The 19,948-nt window shown below is 36.9% G+C and overlaps 1 protein-coding gene across 1 annotated transcript in view; it reads right to left on the reverse strand.

Annotated features, from left to right (window-relative positions):
- The window catches only part of DNAH6 (dynein axonemal heavy chain 6), a 292,860-nt gene that overhangs the window by 210,311 nt on the left and 62,601 nt on the right, over positions 1 to 19,948 (reverse strand). The window contains exons 11-14 of the mRNA XM_027129214.1: positions 16,996 to 17,196; positions 8,445 to 8,565; positions 4,550 to 4,701; positions 2,706 to 2,858 (exon numbers count right to left, since the gene is read on the reverse strand). Of these exons, the coding sequence (XP_026985015.1) occupies positions 2,706 to 2,858; positions 4,550 to 4,701; positions 8,445 to 8,565; positions 16,996 to 17,196 (627 nt within the window). The remainder of the gene's footprint in view (positions 1 to 2,705; positions 2,859 to 4,549; positions 4,702 to 8,444; positions 8,566 to 16,995; positions 17,197 to 19,948) is intronic.

Here is a 19,948-nt window from a genome sequence, read left to right on the forward strand (position 1 = left end):
TTCCCTATGCTGCTCTAGTCCCTAGTTCCTGCCCTTTTTAAAGGCTAGGCTCTATCCATACCTTTGGATTCCAAAAGATATCCCTGCAAACTTAGAATAATTCTTCTCATTTTTCCAAGCTAACTATGTGAGTTTTTGTTACTTTCAACCAAAAGTGTCTAACATCTTCAATAAGTTACAAATAGAACTAAGTCTGACAACCAAAATCTGCTCACCTTCCTGGATTTCTGGTACGTGGAGTAAGCATATGTCCTGTTTTCTCTGGCAGTGTCTTGGTTTACACCAAGGTATTGTCCTGGCATGATGATTAATGGTGCCTCTTTCACTCTCAAAAATGTTTGGTCAGACAGTGATTATGTGGCCTGCCCTACCTATGCTGGCTGGTGGTCTACCCATTCACTGTAAAAGGTTATCTAAGAGTTATCTCAAATTTCTTTTGCTGTCCCCTCATTCAGTTGCCCACCAAGTCCTTTCAATTCTACTTACTTAATATCACCAGAATCCATTCCTTCTCTCCTATCCTTGGAAATACTACTTTAGCTATGGTTCATCAGCTTTCTCCACCAAACACCCCTTCTACATAGCATACCAACTGCCATATCCTGTTCTTGCCACGTTGCCTCAGGTCTGTGCATGCAAATTTCCCTCTTCCTGGAATGCCTACCTGAATAGATGGACTTTAGGACAAAGCTTAAATGCCCCAACCTCCACAAAGCCTTCTGTAACTCATAGGAATGACTGCACCCTCCCTCTGCTCCACCACCACCCTGCCCACAACAGTATCTTGTACCTATATCCATTGTATAAGAGTTATCTGCTGTCATTCATTCATTTCAAGGACTCTGAGGTCCTTGAAAGCAGGTTTACTCATTGTTGTCATCCTTGCATCCTGCTAAGTGAGTGCTTACAACGTTTTTGGAACTAATGGATTAGGTTCCAAAGAAAAGCTGTCTGTGTGTGCAGAGCATTTTCCTAAGAAAGGCTGCTTCCCCAACACACCACCCAGCCATGCACAGACAACCTTATGGAGATGGGACACAGTCTGGGTTTCTGCATATGGCACATCGACTCTCCTGTTCTGGAACCAGAGAGAGAGCAGTCTACCCCCTGCTACATGATCCTTCCTTCCATAGTTTATACAACAGGATCAGGGTAAGCGTGGGGGCTGAATCCATTCATTAAACATTTAGAATTGATATCAGAGGAGAGAGATTCTCTCTCTCGGTGGCCCGCTAGACTTGCAACATGTGACCTGGGAGGTGCTGGTGGCCACGTGTGCTGCTGAGGATGAAACAGCAGGAGGAATGTGTTTGCAGAGGTAAAGGAGCAAAGCAGACCCTCAGAGAGATGCAGAGAGGAGAGAGGATCACCTGGGTTTCCCACAGCCTTCTTATTCCTGGCTCTGGTAAGTTCCTAAGCCTAGTCACATTCTTGGTGTGGGTGTGGGTGGAGTGTGTTCCATGGAATATTCCTTCCTCCTTAAATAGGGTCCACATTTTGTCCTAAGGTAGGGCTAAACCTCAACTGGGTTTTGGTTATTTGACAAAGAGTCTTTCTGACTGCAGATAATAATAAATGCTGGGCATCTTTAGCCTCCTGGGATGATGTATAAGTAGACTTGAGGGAAAACCACAATCATCTTGAGATCATCACATTTGAGAAGGTGTTGTTTCTTGAAATGAGAAACAAAATTTTTACTTTTATAGGTACATGAAATAGCCTTTACTATTAATTCTGTTAACAATATATAACATTATCCAACAGATTATTGTTGTTAATGACTTATTTCACATTTCAGTTTGTATTTTTAAATTTGTAACATATCTTCAATTTCCAGATATTTAAGAAAATGATTTAACTCTATTTTAAATGCCAACTGGTGTGACTGAAAAACCTGACTATTGAAACTAAATGCTAGATTGCATGCCACAGGGGAAAGATGGGAGGAGGAAACCACGTTTTTGGAGAGAGAGAAATAAGGGAGACAAAGGAGTGAGTGAGTGTGTGTGTGTGTGTGTGTGTATGTGTGTATGAGAGAGAGACAGAGAGACAGAGAGAGACAGAGAGAGAGAGGGAGGGAGGGAGGGAGAGAGCGGACCCCAGCATTTGTGTTACTTGAGTCCCCGTATCTGCTGTTGTCTCCCTGTCCCACCTCCCTGTTTAAGCTAAAGTTGGGTTTCTTTTATTCCTAATTGGAAGGTTCCTGACTATTATGCAAATATAGGTTAAGGAGGATCAAGACTTCCATTATGACTAATATCAAGTTTACAATTCTATTATCATCTATCACAAATAAGAATTGCAATAAACTGGGGTTGAGAGCATTGGCTTTGCAGTCAGAGACCCAAGTGTAAATTCCGGCTCCACTACAAAAAGTTCTGTGATCTTGGACAGCATAACCTAGTTTTGTCCCTGTTTCCTCATCTGCAGAATGAGAATAAAAATTCTTTATACTTCTTAAGTTTTCGCAAGGATCAAAAATGTAATGTATGTAGAAAATGTAATGCATTCCCGGCTAGTAGTACGAGTTTGATCAATGTTAGCTGTCATTACTACTGTGATGTAAGGCATATACTTACTTTGCCTGAAAGTGTTTTTGATATTCTGACAGCTGTTTCCTGATCTTCAGTCCCTCAATTTCTCCTACTTGCCTTCCTTACTCACCACAAGATCTGGAATAGTGAGTTATGTAAGAATCAACTCACCCTTTCCTGAATTTCATCAAGAAATAGTAAGTTGTTAACATATTCTATGGTGGTAGTTGGGACAAATTCAAGTTTATATTCTGCATCTTGTGCCTCAGAGACAAGGGCATCCACTTTTTTCTTGCTTAGACGAGGAAGCATATAATTTAGCACCTAGGAAAGGAAAAGGAACTGTGAATCATAACTACTTGAGTATTTCCATTTTATTATATATTTTAGATAAATTCTAATTGAATGGCTGTTAAGTCGGCAGGTATTGGAAGCAGCAGTATATGTGAAGGGGCTGGTGTTTTTCACATTGAACCAATAGGAAGGGCTAGTTTTGAAGATAATTTCTAGAACAAGCTGGATTGCACAACTTATTAAAAAGTTTGCCTAAATGCTCTGATCTTTTGTAAGTGCCCTTTCTGCTGCTTTGCCCTGTATAGTGAACATTGTGGTGCCCTCCCCAGCATCAACTCCACTTCTTTCCTGTTGGGTGGTAGTTATGTGGTTTGGAGGAAACTGATCTCCCCTTTAGAAACAAAGATGGAGTCTGATCAGTCATAAGGCAAATATGAACATGGCTTCCTTTGGCTCATGTGATCGGATTAGGGTGAACCTCTGACCTTAGCTGATCCAGTTAAGTAGAAACACAAGACTTTTGTTTAAGGATGAGAGATCTCTCATGTTCTCTCTCCCTGGACATGAACAAGGAAATAATTAGCCTATGGAGCTTTTGACAGCCATTTGAGAAATGTGAAGGCATGTGAGCTTTAGGTTGAAGCTGGCACATCAGAAGGCTTGGTATAGAGAATGACTAAAACTACTACTGAGTCACTAGATTACACCTCCCTGGTGGCCATCCACTCTCTGGACTTTTTAGATGCATAGCCCATACATTTTCTGATTGCTAAAGCCAGTTTGAGTTGAGTGTTCCTTGGCTTGGTATATAGTAGTGCTCTTAGTGCTCAGAAATGTTTGCTGAAATTGAATTCTATATATTTTTTCTTTTGCAGCAAATGAAGCAGCAAAGCTCTAGAAGAAAGCCCAATGCCATACAACGAATTAGTGACAGAATAGATACTAGCACTCAGGCCTGCAGCCTTTTAGACAGGGCTCTGTCTTCTTTCATCTGCACGAGGGGTCAGCAGAAGTTTTCTATAAGGGCCAAATAGTAAATATTTTAGATTTTCAGGACATATGGTCTCTGTCACAACTACTCAGCTCTGCCCTTGTAGTGAGATAGCAACCATAGGCAATACATAAGCCAACTGTCATGGGTGTGTTCTAGTAAAACCGTACGTACACAACAGGTGGCAGGCTGGACTGGTCCTGTGGGTTGTAGTTTGACAATCTCTGTTCTACACCATTATCTCTCTGGAGGTATTTGACAGTATATACGACTCTAAAGGAAGACCTGTAAGTTATTGCAGAAGCAATCAAGTTTCCTCAGCTCTACAACTCACCAAAATATAATCAGATCTTTAGGGACAGTTTCAGATCAGGAAATGATCTCCTAAACTTGATCTCAGTATCCTAGAATCAACCAGCATTCCCATTAGGATCCTGAGCTGTTACAGTGGTGTCTCTTCTGTAGGAAGTCTTGAAATGCTCCAACAAAGGAAAAAGGAATGGGTGTAAGAGGCTAGTCTGAGGGCTGCTGTCTCCTCACCTGAAAGCTGACTGTGCTTGGGACAGAAAGAAGAATATGGGACTTTTCCTAGAAATTAAGGATGCGCAATAGACTAACGTTAATTTTAAATATTTGCAATACTGGAAAATAAAGATAGGTTATTTGCAAGAGAAAAATCATAAAATAGTTGTAGAGACCATAATTTAAAACTTTCTTAGTTCATAGTTACCTCCAAGCATCGCAAAGGTGATGGAATTAGTTTTTCTTTTAGTTGCGTCGTGTCAATGAGCAGCAATCCTACATTCCTGGTGCATCTTAGAGCTACTGAGTCCTTGTGCTGTCTGTGATATTTTTCCAGTTGTTCACTAAAGAACTTAACATCTAGGTAAAGTAATTCACATAAAGCATAAAACATATGTATGAGATTTTAAAGGATCATTATAAAGATATATTAAAAATCATTGCATTAATAAATTTACATACATATTTATAATGTATTATCCATATGTAGAGGACCTTGTGTAACTTTAAAATGTTAATTCATAATGCTTTATGTTTTATTCTTGAAACTAATATTTAATAATGTAAATATGTTCTCTGGCTCCTGTTAAGAATGGCACATGAAAATAACTTGTAATTGTATTAGAGGATCTGGTTTAGAATGGATTAGATTCTAGAGTCAGGTTGGTTTGAAGTTGGCTTAATCTAAGGGTTCTCCCACATGGTAACTCAAAGTAAGCATTCATCGAGGCTAAGGCTTTGTCAATTTGTGTCTTCCATATATTGAAGTTGAATGTTGATAATATTCCCATCGCCATTTTCTCCCTTTTCCAAACCAGTGGAAGCCTGATTACCTTAAATACACTTTTATCATACTCTTGGTCAAAAACAGCTCTTACTAATACACATATAATACTAAACTACTTTACTCATCTTTCAAAATCCTGTACCTCTCGGCCTTTAAATATTTAGTTAACTTTATTTCCAATTACTCTCTCTGCTTGAGTCAGATTGATTTCCTTACTGCTTCTTGTTTTCCTTCTCTAATCCTCCCCTCTACCATCCCAAAGAGAAAAGGGTGTTGATTCTTGCCTTTATTCATATCATCTTCTCTCCTGGATACAAGGGAGAGTTTGACACAGTATAAAGAACACAACAGGGACCTCCCTGGTGGCGCAGGGGTTAAGACTCCTCACTCCCAATGCAGGGAGCCTGGGTTCAATCCCTGGTCAGGGAACTAGATCCCAAATGTATGACACAACTAAGAGTTCACATGCCACAGCTAAAGAGCCCATGAGCCACAACTAAGACCCAGTGCAACCAAATAACTAAATAAAATAAAATAAATATTTTTTTAAAAAAGGACAAATCAGACAAAGTGTTAGAAGACCTAGGCTCAAGTCTTTAACCCATCTGTGGCTTTGGGTAAGTTACTTGATAGTCGATCTTCCTGAGCTTCGGCTTCCTCGTGATACAAAAAAGGGATGACAGTTATCTGTCCTACTCATTTCAGAAGGTTTTGATGTGTGTATTTTTTATTTTATTTTTTTTAGCTGTACTTGGGCCTCTCACTGTTGTGGCCTCTCCCGTTGCGGAGCACAGGCTCCGGACGTGCACGCTCAGCGGCCATGGCTCACGGGCCCAGCCGCTCCGCGGCATGTGGGATCTTCCCGGACCGGGGCACGAACCCATGTCCCCTGCATCGGCAGGCATACTCTCAACCATTACGCACCAGGGAAGCCCTGATGTGTGTATTTTTGAGAACTGACAAAATAAGTATATCAAATGATCTGAGAAGACTTCTGGTAAGGAAACCTGTATAATGTGGATTGGTCAAGTATTTTCCAAACTTACTTGAACACAGAGTCTTTTTCATTTTTTCATGGTATCATGTAATATCCTTCAGAATAGTGGTTCAAGGAATACTAGCTTGGGAAACACCAATTTGGTCCAATACTTTCATTTCATACATGAAGAAATTTAGATCATTCGAGGTTAAATGACTTGGCCATGGTCATATATAGCCATGTTCAAAGGGAAACAAAAGAGTAAAGCTGATAGAAGAGTTCTCTCTTTATGAGATAGAGGAGAGGCAGTTTGTACAATAGTTAAGCACACAAACTTTCAAGTCAGAGAAAACGATTTCTAAACCACTGACTAGCTGTGTAAACTTGAAGTTACCTTATCTCTATATATTTTCACTTCCTTATTTGTAAAATGAGAATACTCGCCTCATAGAATTATGAGGATTAGATGAGATGCCTGAAAATCACTTAGCACAGGATCTATCATAAGCGCTCAGGAAGTATAGAAATTATTAGTAAACACTGACATTTATAGAAATTCAGGGGTGAGATATGGCTGATTAGTTCAGGAAGCCAGAGTCTGTCCCCTGATCATCTTCTGGGGCTAGACAGAGGTCAGTGTGGCTAAAAGTTTGGTTAAACAGACATATGTTAAGTGTCTATAATATGTGCTAGGCAGTGTTAGAATAGTTTGAGGGAATATGATAACAGGCAAGGCATGGTATCCAAGGGGCAAAGTTACATTCTATTAACCTCTGGCTAACAGTTGGGTTCGAGGTTTAGGAAGTACCAGGGAGTTCCTACAAAAGGAGGAACACAACGTTTAGGGGTCCAGACCAATGCACTCCAGAGTCCCAGAAAACAAACAGCTAATACCTATGAGACCCTGGTTCCAGGATTGGATAGAATTGACAAGCCAAGGCAGGACTAGAAGAAGGGCAACCTGGGAGCTTGGTGGCCTCATCCAGATGAGTGGTTGGTGAGGGAGTAAAGTTATCCAATGTGAGGAACAAGGTAACAGGATACTAGGAGGCCTTGGCTCAAGGTTATGAGTAGAAGATCTAGGGGATTAGAACTGGTTATTTGGATTAGGCCTACTCCATGTGCTGAAATGCCAGGTTCCACACCTTACTGCCACCCTGGTGCCATTGTGTCCCTGTCAGTTCCCTTCAGTTCAACACACACTAAGTCTCAATGTGACAGTGTTGGTGAAGAACAGTAGAAATGAACTTGTCTAATTTGTTTTCTAAAGTAAGACCCCACTTCGGTTTCTTGAGCAAGTCAGTGTCTTGAAATAAAGGGTCTGTTTCAGATTTTAAAAACTTAAGGGACATAACAAGTGAATATAGTGCCTGCTCTTGGACTAGATACTGGGTCAAACTAGCTGCAAACTGCTTTATTTGGGGGATTCTGAATAGGGACTAAATGTTGATATTAAGGAATTCTTGGTTTTTTTATTAGGTGTGATAATATTAATTTGGTTCTGTAGGGACATGTTTTTTAAAGATGAATATTGAAATATTTCATTTAGGGATGGCAAGTCTAATTTACTTTAAAATACTTCAGCATAATAAAAAGAATGGGTTGAAACAAAAGCATAAAAATTTACAGAAAAAATCAGTGTTGCTTTGTGAGGCAAAGTATCAGAGTAATCATTTTTGTGCATAAGAAAATAAAGGAATAAAGCCAGTTCATGAAATAAAAAAAGAATATGAATGATATGCTTCACATTTTTAAATGGTAATAATGAATAATATATACTTAATTTTTGTAAACATTTGGGAACTTTCTTGCCGGAAATTTCACTTGGATATTGTATTTTATTTCCTTTTGTTGAAGATAACGAGTTTAATAAAATAATTTCCCTTCGGAACTGATCTCATGACTAAGAGTTGTGGATTCATACCCACCAGGTTACAATATGGCCACAGAAATAGAGTAACTTGAATTCCTGAGACACATGTTGCACTATGTAAACATTTTTTAAAGGAATCTGAGAGGTAAACATTCCTTTTGACTCCTTCCCATGTAAAGGCTATATAACCTTAGCACTGGTACAACTTGATACTAAAAGATAAGCTTTTGGGGAGGAATTCTTTCCCATAATATTCTGAAATAAAACAGTAACAGTAAACCTAAAGAAAAAAAAAGTGGCTCTACAGCAAATAATCTAGAAATGAATAAATTCTTGCATTTTGTCAGGCCAACGCTTTGGGGCTACCATTTCTGTCACCATACACCACCAAACAGAAACATACACAATGATAAACCTTGATATACCTGTCAAACATAATTAGTAAGGACAAACAGAAAACTTACCAGGTTCTTGAAGTTTAAGAGCTTGTAAATCAAGACTTTCATTTTCCTTGAAGAATATCTGAAACTTTTCAAACGTAGCTGCATATAATTGAGCAGATTCAAATGCTGCCTGTATGGTTTCCTAAATGTTATAAAAAAACAGACAAACTATATTTTTCCTGAGCAGAATTCAATTCAATAAAACTGAACAAACACAGATGCCTTCTCTGTGCCCAACACTATGCTTTGACCTGAGGATACGTAAGTGAGGAAAGATACCATCTTGGATGACAAGAAGCAATTAATGTATTCTCTTATGAAACTAAAAAAAAAAAATACACATTCAGATCTGACTTTCAAAGAATTGTTCCTTATGATTGAAAGGAGGCACACCTGTAATGTTTTTAGCTTCATGGTGAACTTATACATCACTAGTAAATATATGGTAAGAGACAATGTCTATTTATTTTCCAAACTGCAAATTTTATATCTTGGTTAGTGTTTTTGAGCAAGGGCAAAATCATTTAGCATAGTTACAAAATTACTTGCCTAATCTCATTATTAACTTCTCTGTGCTGTCAAGTCTCCTATTCCAAAATGTCTTCATAATTTGCCCTAATAAAATTCTTTCCTTCCCCTCACTTAACCTTGGCTCCAACCTCCACTTCCCCACAGTTTTTCCTACAATACCCATGTCAATACATGTTATCATAGTTCAATGCCTATGAACAGCAGTTAGGATCAGTTTGTTGTTGGTCTTGGTCCATTATTCCCTGGCTGCACTCAATTGCCTTCCCTTACATTTCCTACCGAGACTTCTTGCAAATGACTGCAATTTGTCCCAAGGAAAACTAGAGATGATCAATGGAATTGCTCATTCCCAACACATCAGTGCTAGGTTATTGCTTTATGGATTCAGACTCTTGCTTTAGGGATAGTGGGTAGCAGTAGAAAGTTTCATTACAAACAATAGCACACACCCTGGATGGCTTAGTTACTTGTTCATTTATTTCCTTTTAATAGGTTCTTATGTAATCTTCCAGAATATTTCTGCTGTTTATTTATTTACATTAAAAATTGAGGGGAAGAAATTATGTCAGAGTATGTCTCCTTTGAGAAGATGTGCTACATATATACAATGGAATATTACTCAGCCATAAAAAGGAATGAAATAGTGCCATTTGCAGCGACATGGATGGACCTAGAGACTGTCATACAGAGTGAAGTAAATCAGAAAAAGAGAAATAAATATGATATAATATTGCTTATATGTGGAATCAATAAAAATGGTAGAGATGAGCTTATGTGCAAAGCAGAAATAGAGTCACAGATGTAGAGATCAAACTTATGGTTACCAAGGGGGGAAGGGGCAGTGGGATGAATTGGAAGATTGGGACTGACATATGTACAGTACTATGTATAAAATAGATAACTAATGAGAACCTACTGCATAGCACAGGGAACTCTACTTAATGCTCTGGGGTGACCTAAATGAGAAGGAAATCTAAAAAAGCGTAGATATATGTATACGTATAACTGATTCACTTTGCTGTATAGCAGAAACTAACACAACGTTGTAAAGCAACTATACTCCAATAAAAATTAATAATAAAAAAGAACATCCTTTTCCCCACAGCAAAAAAAAAAAAAAAAGTATATCTCCTTTGAGCAGATTTAATAGTCTCTGATACATGATCATGCAGGTATTAGAAACACAATGGGAGGTCTGTAAATGGAAAGCTCCACCAACATGTTCAAAATATGATTTTAAACCTCACAGGAAATTTGCTGGAATAGTACAAAGAATTCCATATATCACCACTGAAATTCCCTAATTTTTAACAATATATCACATTTGTTTTATCATTCTCTTTCTCTATATTATTTTACCCTGAACCATTTGGAAGAAAGTTGCAGACACAGACATTTTTACCCCTAAATATTTCAGGGTTTGTTTAATAAACACAAGGATATTTTCTTATAGAACCATAGTATAATGACCTAAATCAGGAAATTAGCATTGATATTAATACTATTATCAATTACAGATCTTATACAAATTTGGCCATTTGTCCCAATAATGTCTTTCATAACAAAATAAAAAACCTTTTTTTCCTGGTCCACTGTCCTATCCAGGATCATGTATTGAATCTTGTATCTTGTATCGTATCATGTATTTCTTGTATTGTATCTTGCCACATCTCTGCAGTGTCCTTTAATCTGAACAATTTCTCAATCTTTGTCTTTCGTGACCTTTAACATTTTCGAAAAGTATCTCCTGTGTGTGTATGTTATACTTCCTAATGCTTACATTCAGTTATACATTTTTGGCAATAATACTACATAAGTGATGTATGTTCCCTGTGAATAGTGTCAAAAGACACAGAATGTTGATTTGTCCCATTACTGGTGATGTTAACATGTTAGTTAAGGTGCTGTCTGTGAGGTTTCGTTACTGCAAACTTACTATTTTCTCTCTTTAAATCAATAAATATTCTATGCAGAAACGCTTTGAGACAATATCCTTTTCCTCATCATATCTTTGCATACTCGTTCTAGTATGAATTAGAGATTCTTGCCTATTTCTACAGCAGTGATTTTTCCTTATGTTTTCCTTCTACGTTTACTAATTGGCATTTTACTGTAAGGAAGAGCTTTCCATTCTCACTCCATTCCTTCATTCACAAAATGGACTCATGTATTCTCATTTTATTCAAAGACTGTTATAATCATTACTTATTTTAATGGTCAAATTGTCCCAGGGAGACCCTTCAAGCTGGCTTTTTAATTTTTTCTGCATGTCGCCATTACTCCTTAGGCACCTTGTTATTTTTTGGTTCAACAATATGCTCTGGGCTGTTCTTGTACTTTCCCTGCCCCAGGTTTTGAGTAAGCCATTTCTCCAAAGAGATTTGGTTCCTTTTGATTTGGAATGATATACAGAAAACAATGTGTGGACACCAAATATGCTCATTGTTACTAGGATGTCACTGCTTCTCAGCAAGCAGATCTAGGATACACACAAACACCTCACATAAATACATATATACACAAAACCCTATACATAGTGCTCTTTCTATCGATCAATTAAAGATCATGAGTTCATAACTCCAGTTCCAATATAACACCATTCTGGCTTTTCCTCTTCCATATTTGGATGGGGATGAATAACCTCATTTCATTAGCCACAATATTTAGTTATTTGCTTAGCTCCAGAATACACAGAAAGTCATTTCAGAATTGCTAACACACTAATACCACTATGAAAAACAGACTAAGTGGAATTCAATATTTATTATAGTTATAATGGTCTTTAGCTTAGGGTATATGGGCAAAACAGTGTGTTTAAAAGTTACTTGGTTTAGTTTTTTTTCCCCTTCTTTGTAGTGTGGTTATGTTATTCATTTGAAATATAGTCTAGTTCTTTTGTTTTCATTGTATTCTATTTTACAGTTTTGTTTCCCCATTCTTATTGATTTTTAAGTGCTATATTAAAAAGTATACTCAGAACTAAGCGTGACTCTTCCCATCTTTTCTACTCCATACCCACCATCCTGTCTACACCATTCCCACTGTCTCCTCTAGGTAACAAATTTCCTTAGTTTCTGGTTTATCTCGTCTCCCTCCCTATTTTCTGACATAAAAAGTAGCACACTATAGATATTCTTTTCTACTTTGCTTTTTTCACCTAACAATGTATCCTGGAAATCGCTCCATATTAGTTGGTAGATATTTTCCGTATTATTTTGTTCAGCTGCATAGTCCTCCTCTGTGTAAACGTACCATAGTTCATCCTGTGTATTTTGGGAGTTTCTGATATTTTATAAAAATAATAATGTTAACAAAATCTAGTGCATATGTACTTTTGTATTGCTGGGCATGCATCTTCTGGGTACATATTTAAAGGTGGAATTGCTGGATCAAATGGTAAATACATAACATGTAGTTTTGTTATATATTGTAAAATTCTCCATTATTTGCATTCTCAAAGGCAAAGTGTGAAGAGCATTTGTTTATCCATAAGCTAGCCAATGGAATGTGTTGTCATACTTTTGAATTTTGCTAATCTGATAGTTGAGAAATGCTACCTCAATTTTGTTTCCATTTGCATTTCTCTTATGAGGTAGAATATGTTTTCATGTGTCTAGGTTCTTGTTTTTGGTGAGTTTTCTATCATATGTTTTGACCATTTTTCTACCGAGTTTTTGTCTCCTCCCTGCTCCCCATTGGCAAGAGTTCTTCATGTATAAAAATATTAGCCCTTAGCTGTGATTTGTATGCTGCAAATAGATTCTCCCAGTTTGTAATTGTATTTTTACTTTGTTTATATATTTTTTTGCCTTGAAAAGTTTTAAAAAACTTTATACCATCAAATTTATCAATTTGTGCCATTATTGCATCTGGATTTTGAGTCATAGCTAGATAACCTTTCTTTATGAACAAGATTATAGAAGAATTCACCCATGTTTTCCTCTAGAACTTGTATGATTTAAATAAATTTTTAGATCTCTGATCCAGTTATTTTTATATACAATGTGAGATATGTATCTAACTTTAACTTTGTACCAAAGGCTAATCAGTTATCCCAGCACTATTTATGAAAACGTCCAAATATATCTCAGTGATCTGAAATACCATGTTTTTTATTTAATAAATTTTCATGTGTACTTAGGTGTATTTCTGGATTTTCTATTCTGTTCCACTGGTCTGATAGCCAATACCACAATCTTTTAGTTATAGAGTTTATATTTAATACTTGGTAAGAATAATATCCCAAATAGTTTTTCTTTTTTAGGGTTTTCTTAGCTTCTATGCATGTCTATTATTACATATAGGCTTTACTATAAACTTATGCTCTATGATAAAGCTTATTAGTATTTTTATTGGCATTGTGTTAAATTTATAGATTAACCTAGGGACAACAGATATCTATTATGTTGAGTCATTCCATCTAAGAATATTTCTTTAAGTCTATTTTTGTGTCTTCCAGAAGCCTTTAAGAAAACTTAAAAAGATATCCTTATATAGGTTTTTTAAAACATTTCTTATTAGGTTTACTCCTAAATATTATATATTACCTGCTTTGTTGTTATAACAATGAAGTTTTTTCCACCAAGCATTTTCAGTATTCTAGAACAATTTATGTGCTATTGTGAATATCTGGTCTTTGGAGAGTTGATAAAATTCCCTTGTGAAACCATCTGGGCCTGGTGCTTTTTACAAGGTATTTCTTTGATAACTTCCTCAATTTCTTCTGTGGAGCTTGGTAAGCTTTTTATTTTTAATGTGGTTGATTTAGATTACCATGTTTCCCTAAAAATACTATCTATTTAATCTAGGTTTTCAAATTTATTTGGATAAATGTCTGCAAGGCAATCCCTCATTTTTTTTTTCTGTTTAGATAGCTATTTCCTTGTTATTTGTCATTGATTATGTTAGTTAGGACTTCTATACCCTTATTTATTTTTCTCCTACTTGACCTGCCTTATGATGAGAGTTGCATGTTAAAGTCTTCTATTCACAGTGTTTCTATTTATGTTCCATTTGTGTCTCATTGCAACTCTTTGCCTTTTGCAAGTGTTTCCTGTATATATATGTGGTGCATAGAAATTTATAGCCCTGACTCATAGGATCACAAATCTTGCTTTCTTATTGTTTACATTTGTCTCTACACCACTGAGCACCACTTCATTTTCAGTCTTTCTAAAGAAAGACTAAACGTCCCCTACCAGGGTGGTATATTTGTTACAATTGATGAGCCTACACTGACACATCATAATCACCCAAAATCCATTGTTTACATTATGGTTCACTCTTGGTATGGAACATTCTATGGGTTTGGACAAATATATAATGACATTTATCCATCATTATGGAATTATACAGAGTGTTTCCACTGTCCTAAAAATCAGTGTTTTGCCTCTTCACTCCCCCACCCTCAACCCGCTGGTAACCACTGACCTTTTTACTGTCTCCATGTTTTTGCCTTTTTCAGAATGTCATATAGCTGGAATCATACAGTATTCCCATTACACATATGTTACACCTTTTGAAGTTGTCCTACAGTGTTCTTGGATAGTCTGTTGTGTTTTTTTCAGTCTTTGTTCTCTTTGCTTTTTGGTTTTCAGGACTCTATTGATATATTCTATGGCTCAGAGATTCTTTCCTCAGCTGTGTCTAGTCTACCAATAAGCTCATCAAAGGCATTATTCATTTCTGTTATGTTTTGTTTTTTTACCTCTAGCACTTCTTTTTGGTTATTTCTTAGGATTTCCATCTCTCTGCTTACATTGCCCATCTGTTCTTTCATGCTGTTTATCTTATCCATTGGAGCCCTTAGCATATTAATCATAGTTGTTTTAAATTCTGGGTCTGATATTTCCAATATCCCTGCCATGTCTGGGTCTGATACTTGCTCTGTCTTCTAATTTTTCCCCTTATTAATGTGCCTTGTAACTTTTTTTTTTGATAATTGGACATGATGTATTTGGTAAAAGGAACTGCTGTTAATAGGTCCTTAGTAAGGGGATGGTATGTGTCAGCGGAGGGGATATATTCTATAGTCCTTTGATTAGGTCTCAGTCTTTTAGTGAGCCAATGCCTCTGAACTGTGAACTTCATAAATATTTCTCACTTTTTTTCTCTCTCTCCTTAGGTGGGACAGATGGCTAGAGTGGGCTGAGGTTGTGTATTTCCCCTCCCCCAGGTAAGTTAGGATCAAATAATACACTAGCAAATTAGGTTCTGGTTAACTAGTTTCCTCTGAGGGTAGGCCTTGTTGAGAAGAGGGTGCTCTGACATATTTCAAATTATTCCTTTTCCCTTCTCCCTGCTGGAAGCATGAGAGAATTTTTCTCTAATATTTACAGTGAGAATCTGGTTGAGTTCTTGCAGGTAAATTTCATAATAATGTGGGGGTTCCCTATAACTGGGTCCCCGGAGATTTTTAACTCTCAGAGTTGTTCACACTGAGCCTCCTGCAATTCATCAGTTACAGTTCAGGTTTTCCTGTCTGGCACTGGTTCTCACTGAGGTTTCTGCTCATAGTCTCTGCTCTCAGAAGCCATGACTCCCTGTTTTCATCTCTCTGTCTCTACAATTTTGAGAGCTGTGGTTTCCCCTGTGTCCTCCCCTCTATTACAGATCCTATAGCAGTCTGTTCAGTCAGTGTGTTCAGCTTTTTACTTGTTAGAATAGAGTGGCAACTTCCAAGCTCCTTACATGTGGATCCAGAAATAGGAAGATCAGTCCTTTTGCCAAGTTATCTCTTGGTTGGATGAAACTCATCCCAATTTCATAAAAAATCCTGATCAGCACCAAAAACCCTAGGCCCTTGCCTTTTTAAAACTATTTTTCTATAGCCTTGATATTTGAAGGACTAGCTTGGTTAGATAAAAATTATTGATTCGCATTATCTGCTCTTGAGTTTCATTAAAAATGCCGTTCCATCGTTGCCTTTCTTTATACGTTGTTTTTGAGAAGCCTGATGCTAGTCTAATTCTCTTACTTTTGTAAGTTATTTTTATTGTGCTGTGAGACCTGGAGGGATTTTTCTTTAGCTTTAAAAGCTAATAGTTTTAAAAGGATGTATCTCAGAGTTGATTTTTCTAGGTCAATTTTCCAAGGCACTCTGTGGGCCCTTTCAATATATAGATTCACATTTTCTTTTCTTGGACTATAGTTATGTGTTTGTTCTACCCTTTGTTTTGTTTTTCTCCTTCAGACACTCCAATTATATGTATGTTATTTCTTCTTTGCCTGTTTTCTATTTCAATTATTTTCTCTCTGACCATTTTTACTTCTATCTCTAGCTTATTTTCATTCTCTTGATTGTTTTCCTGTCTTTATACTAATTATCACATTTTCATTCAGGTTATTCTCTCCGGCATGATGCAATTTAGTCTTGATTTCTGAGATATTTTGTCTTTTTAAAAAAAGTTCCATTTTTATTTTAAATTTTGAATTTTTTTGATTTAATGTTGAGGCTATTTACTTTAGTTTATAGTGCAGCTTTTGTTTCATGTTTTATGGGAGGGAAGAGAAGGAATATTTTAATTTTCACTTTCTATTTTCCCCTTATAGTACCTTCTCAGGTATTTAATATATTTTAATTTCTTCAGCTCATGGATTTGAGTGATTTACAAAATTTATAATTCAAGGGCATTCTGTTTTGTCAGTAGAGCAATGTGCAGATTATTTTATTTTAGTTTTTGGTTGTGGGGAAAGAGTTGGGTGTATTCTGGTTTTCTGGTTCTTTTTGTCTTGCAGGGCCTTACATTTTCACCAGTTGCTCTATTTTCCCTGTACCACCCAGTGTTCAGATAATGTCTCTTCCTCCTTTTTAACCTTATTTCCCCCCCCCAAAAAAAGTGATACCATCTTGAATAGCTTGTACTTTTAAGTCTCTTTCTTATAATCAGTGCTCTAATCTACCAGGACTTAAAAAAAATCACTTTAGCATTTAGAGATTAAGTAGCATTTAATCTAAAGATAAGACAGGAAGAAAATATGTTACCCAGTTTCTTAAAAATCAAAAATATTATAAAAATAGTTTTAGTAAAAGAAAGTGTACCTTTATTTGAAAGATAATTGTGTGAAAATTCTTATCATCATCAAACACTGCTGATAAGCTTGGACCAAATCCACAAGTTTTTTCTTCCAATTTGTTGTTAATGTAAGGGCTGGTAAAAGCATCAAAATATGAATCAGGCACAAGATTAGGAACTGATAACACAGTGTTTTGGAAATGGTTAATTGCGCCTGAAATACCATCCTGTTGGAGAGAAAAGCACAAACATAAATGTAAACACACACATGGTTATATTTATAAAAAGTTTTGAATTTTCTAAACTGCTAAAATAAATAAGAATAACTCATTCAACAATGCCAGGTACTGCGTTGACTCTGAATATATGACAAATCAGAAGACACAGCCCCGTCTTCAGGAAATATGTATTCTAATTGAAAGAGAGGTAGATAAGCAAAAAGTTGCAACACATTAAGATAAATATATTACATTCATCTGAAATATGAGCAAAACACAGAAAAGTCATAAGGGAAGGAAGGCCAAAGTATGCCTAAGAGAATCAGGGAAAGTTCAAAAGGTGGGTTAAAAGTTCATATTCTTTGAGCAGTAATTTCCATCCTAGATATCAATCCTAAGAGAAAAAATTAGTTAGGTAAACAATGATTCATGTGGAAGGGCAGTCACTGAAGCATTAATTATAATAAAAACTAATTAGAAAAAATACCTTAGTGTTCAAAAATAGAATGGTTACGTTATGGTATATTTATATGAATGGAAATTAGGCATCTCTTCAAAGATTGATTAGTGACATGGGAAAAAGCTTATAATGTAATCTTAAGTTAAAAAAAAAGCAGGATGAAACTGGTGTATAACATCCCATTTTAAAAATGTATGTGTAAAATCTCATGGTAAGTTAGGTGTGTTGGTATATCAGTATGTACTAAAACAAGTTGGAAAAAAAGTATAAAAATGTTAAAAGGTTGTTTCTATTTCCAACACATGGTATTACAAATGATTTTAATAATCTTTTTATGTGTTTTTCAAGTTTGATGAGCACGAATTAATTTATAATAATATATATCTAAATGATATAAAGGTACTTCTTGAGAAGAGTCTTAAAAGACGAGCAGGAGCTTGTCAAGTATACAAGATGGGAGTACAGTCCTTGTAAGTCATTGTATGTGGGAGGCCCAAGGGGGGCTGGCAGGTCTGGGTGCTGGAGCATAAGTGTCAGTGTGGAAAAATGCAGTCATGATGCAGTCGGCCCCTTCTTGAAAGGCCCTGTGAGTGATGCTGGGTTCCAGTGTTAGCCGGTGGTCTGGCATTCCCCAGATTGTGACCATGGACTACCCTGAGTTAAAAAGGTCCCAATGTCACATAAGTTTGGGAAGAAACCTTAGGTTAAACAGGATTTTCCTCTGGATCTACAAAACAGGATTTTCCATATTTGTTAATATGCAAATGCATATCACAAACCCTTTTCTCCTAGAATGCCTATCAACATCTCACAGAGCATCCTATAGACAATGAAGAAATTTAATTTTAAGTGACATGATCAGATTTGCCTATGAAACAATCTTGTAGTCAGCAATGTAGAAAATGGATTAGAAAGAAGAGGGGCAGGCAGGTCAGAAGAGACTATCACAGCAGGCCAGGTAAGAGGTGATGAGGTTCCCATCAAGGGGAGGTGCAACTAAGGTCAACACACAGGACTTGCTGCCTTGATCTCAAAGAGGTAAGGGAGGATCTAGGATGACTCCTGGATTGCTGGTTTGGGCATGCGGATACTGCCTTTCATTGAAATGGAGATATGGAAGGAGGAGCAAGTTTTGGAAGAAGTTGATAAGTTCAATTTATTTTGGTGAGTTGGAGTTAATTGTGGAGATTTCCAGATGGCTCCAAGTCTGAAGTCTAGAAAAAAAGTACACGATGGAAATATTTATTTAAAGTCACCATTCTAGAAGTGGTAGTTGGAACAACAGGCACAGACACAAGCCCCCAGAGGAACATATAAAAGGTGAAGAGGAGGGAGCCTTTCAGGATCGCAACAGTCAAAGGTCAAACAAAAAAAGTGACTCCAAGGTAGAGTACTGAAAAGGAAAAAATGTTGGCACAGGAGTAAAACCATGAGAAATTAAACCAAGGGGGAGTCTGTTTCCAGAGGCGGGAGCAGTAAATAGAGTCATATGCCACGGGAGGTCTGTCAAACACAATAGGAAAGAAAAGAACTGGAAAATGTATGTTGGATCAAGTATTAGGAAACCATAGTTAACCCAAGAAAAAACAATGTCAGATGTCAAGATTTAGGTATATAATTTTCCTTTAGACGAAGCTGTATGTGTGTTTGAAATGTTAAGACTAATGACCAAAATCAGAGCGAGAAAAAATAGAAAATTCATGAGTGATCCACTCATGGCAGTTTATACTGCCCTTGGCTAATTTGGGATTACATGAAGCAAAATCTTATGTGTGGTGTGAACACATGAACATGCTTGGCCTATGACTTCATGGGTAGGAATTAAAAACACCCCTGTGGGGAGTTGGACCCTACAACAGGAAATACAGAGAATGTTAAGGTTTTCAAGGCTTGTCACTTGGAGCTTAAGGAGAATAACCAGCTGCTTGCTGGAGAGAGCTTTCTTGCATCATCTGCTGCACAGAAACCTTTGCCTTCCACATGAAGGCCAAGAGCCTTCTGGCCCGGAAGGGACATGAGAGCCCAGTGCCTCTCTGAGTGGGAGCTCCTGAATGAAGGTCCAACCACAGGGAACTCAGCAGTCTGCTTGTCCTTGTAAATAACCTAAAATAGCCTGATGATCTGATAAATTACGGGATCACAGACTGCTGGAAGAGGAAGCAACCTTAAAACTCATCTGCCTCCTCATCTCACAGACGCATAAACTGAACCCCAGAGAGGTAAGTGGTTTCCCCATAGGAGTAAAGTCAAGACTAGAATCTAGAGATTCTGAGTCAAGACTAGAATCTAGAGATCCTGACT

The sequence above is a fragment of the Aethalodelphis obliquidens genome, unplaced genomic scaffold (assembly GCF_003676395.1).
Source record: "Aethalodelphis obliquidens isolate GAN/ISIS:26980383/991018 unplaced genomic scaffold, ASM367639v1 scaffold35, whole genome shotgun sequence".
Classification (NCBI taxonomy): Eukaryota; Metazoa; Chordata; class Mammalia; order Artiodactyla; family Delphinidae; genus Aethalodelphis; species Aethalodelphis obliquidens.